This window comes from Drosophila persimilis, unplaced genomic scaffold (genome assembly GCF_003286085.1).
Source record: "Drosophila persimilis strain 14011-0111.01,24,50 unplaced genomic scaffold, DperRS2 tig00003936-arrow-arrow-pilon, whole genome shotgun sequence".
In the NCBI taxonomy this organism is placed as follows: domain Eukaryota; kingdom Metazoa; phylum Arthropoda; class Insecta; order Diptera; family Drosophilidae; genus Drosophila; species Drosophila persimilis.
This window is the reverse complement of record NW_020825708.1, coordinates 41,392-43,108: the sequence shown is the minus strand read 5'-3', so window position 1 is coordinate 43,108 and position 1,717 is coordinate 41,392. Positions and strand designations below refer to the sequence as shown.

General features: G+C 37.3%; 1 protein-coding gene across 1 annotated transcript; it reads left to right on the top strand.

Annotated features, from left to right (window-relative positions):
• The first annotated feature begins 889 nt into the window (after positions 1 to 889).
• On the top strand, positions 890 to 1,369 carry LOC113567294. The gene is made up of 2 exons (XM_026994635.1): positions 890 to 1,060; positions 1,133 to 1,369. The coding sequence occupies exons 1-2, from the start codon at positions 902 to 904 to the stop codon at positions 1,367 to 1,369; spliced, it is 396 nt and encodes a 131-aa protein (XP_026850436.1). The 5' UTR covers positions 890 to 901.
• Positions 1,370 to 1,717: the final 348 nt, after the last annotated feature.

Sequence of the window (1,717 nt, the reverse complement as noted above, 5' to 3'; positions counted from 1 at the left end):
TGAAGTAAAGCTTGGTTCGTTGTCAGTCATTAATGATGTTGCTAACGGAAAGTGTTGCAAAATTTCCATTACCTTATTTTCAATGTTTAATTTACTTTGAATTTCCTTGACCACCAAGTATTTGGAATAAGAATCTATACAAGTTATGAATGTTAGGTTTTGGGCATAGTATATGTCTAAGTGTAATTGATCTCCTTCTTTTGCTGGAATGGGAGTTTCCCCAATTGGAATTTTTACAGGGTGTCTGTGATATTTGTTTTTGTTACAGATCTCACAATTTTTTATATATTCTTTTAATTTTTTGTGCAGGTTTGGCCAATAATACAGCTTAGTTATTTGTTTGTAATTTTCATCTAGTCCTCTATGGGCTCTGCAATGAGTTTCTTCTATAATTATAGCTTTATCTTCTGAATTTACTACATCTTGGAGGAACTTTCTCGTGAAGAGAAATTTATTTATGAAGTTTTCCTTTAGCTTATTTTGGATAAGGTATAAATCTTCTAAAGTGCAGTGTATTCCTGTGGTTAAGTGAGGCTGAATAAATTCTTTTAAAATTATTAGCAGATTGTCAACCGTATCAAATTCAATAATATGTCGGGTATTTTCATAAACTCTTACTAACTCATGAACTGTGAATCTCCCTTGCGCTAATAGTAGCTGCTGTTTAAATTGGTTTAGAGGCTTGCTAGTCTCTTGAATGACGTTTTCAAAACTACTCTCTGCTGAATGCTGAGTATTTATATCTGATTCTGATTCTGTCTGGTCGACTATCTGTCATATGATTTATTTTAATCCGAGATAAAGCGTCCGCTACTACGTTAGTTGAGCCTGGCTAATAAATGATTTTTGGTGTGAAACTTTCTATGAAGTAATACCAACGTGTTGGATCATCTTTGCCTGCATGCAGGGCTATGGCGGTCTGGCAGACAGTTTCCTATCCTCGCCATTGTGGCAGCCACTCTCGAGACTCTCCTATTCCGTGTACATCTGGAATATGTTCACTCTGGAAGTAAACAGCAGAATTCTACGGACCAATACATATTTTTCGAACTACAACTTTGTAAGTTTTGTTTTGGATAGTTGAAGGAAACTAGTGGATTATAACAAATGTATAATATTTTATGCTTTGCAGATGCTTAATTTCTGGTCTGTCATTGGGATCACTATTTTGATGTCGTATGTGTTTTATGTTATCATTGGGGCTCCTTTTGGCGGACTCGATAGTCTTCTACGAACCCGGCAGCCACGATCTCCAAGCGAACAAAAGCAGTCGTCAGTAGATGTCCAGCAGGATCAGTTTAATGTCGGAAGGAATCTGGATGAACCTGAAGAGCCTAAGGAAGAAGCCACAACGACTGTTTCAGAATAGTTAAATGTAAGATGCTAATAGTCGTGTTTTGTCTTTCCCATATTTAGATCCAGTATGGTTTTCTTGTATTCAATGACTTTTCGCCGACCAGACATGTTTAAGTTTGCTATTAAGTTAAGACTTTGAAGCCACTTGAGATATTAGATCTTACAAATAACTATTCGACAAGCGCTTTACTCACAAATTCAACTAATAAACGAGGGGGAACGTTGTGAGTTGCTGCGGACACCGCAACTCTACATTTATACCCGATACTTAGTCAGTATGGCTCTCCTCCGGCAGAGGCCGCTAATATTAAACGACACGACAAAGAGTGCGTGCGAGAGAGACAGAAAATCAGTCAGAGCG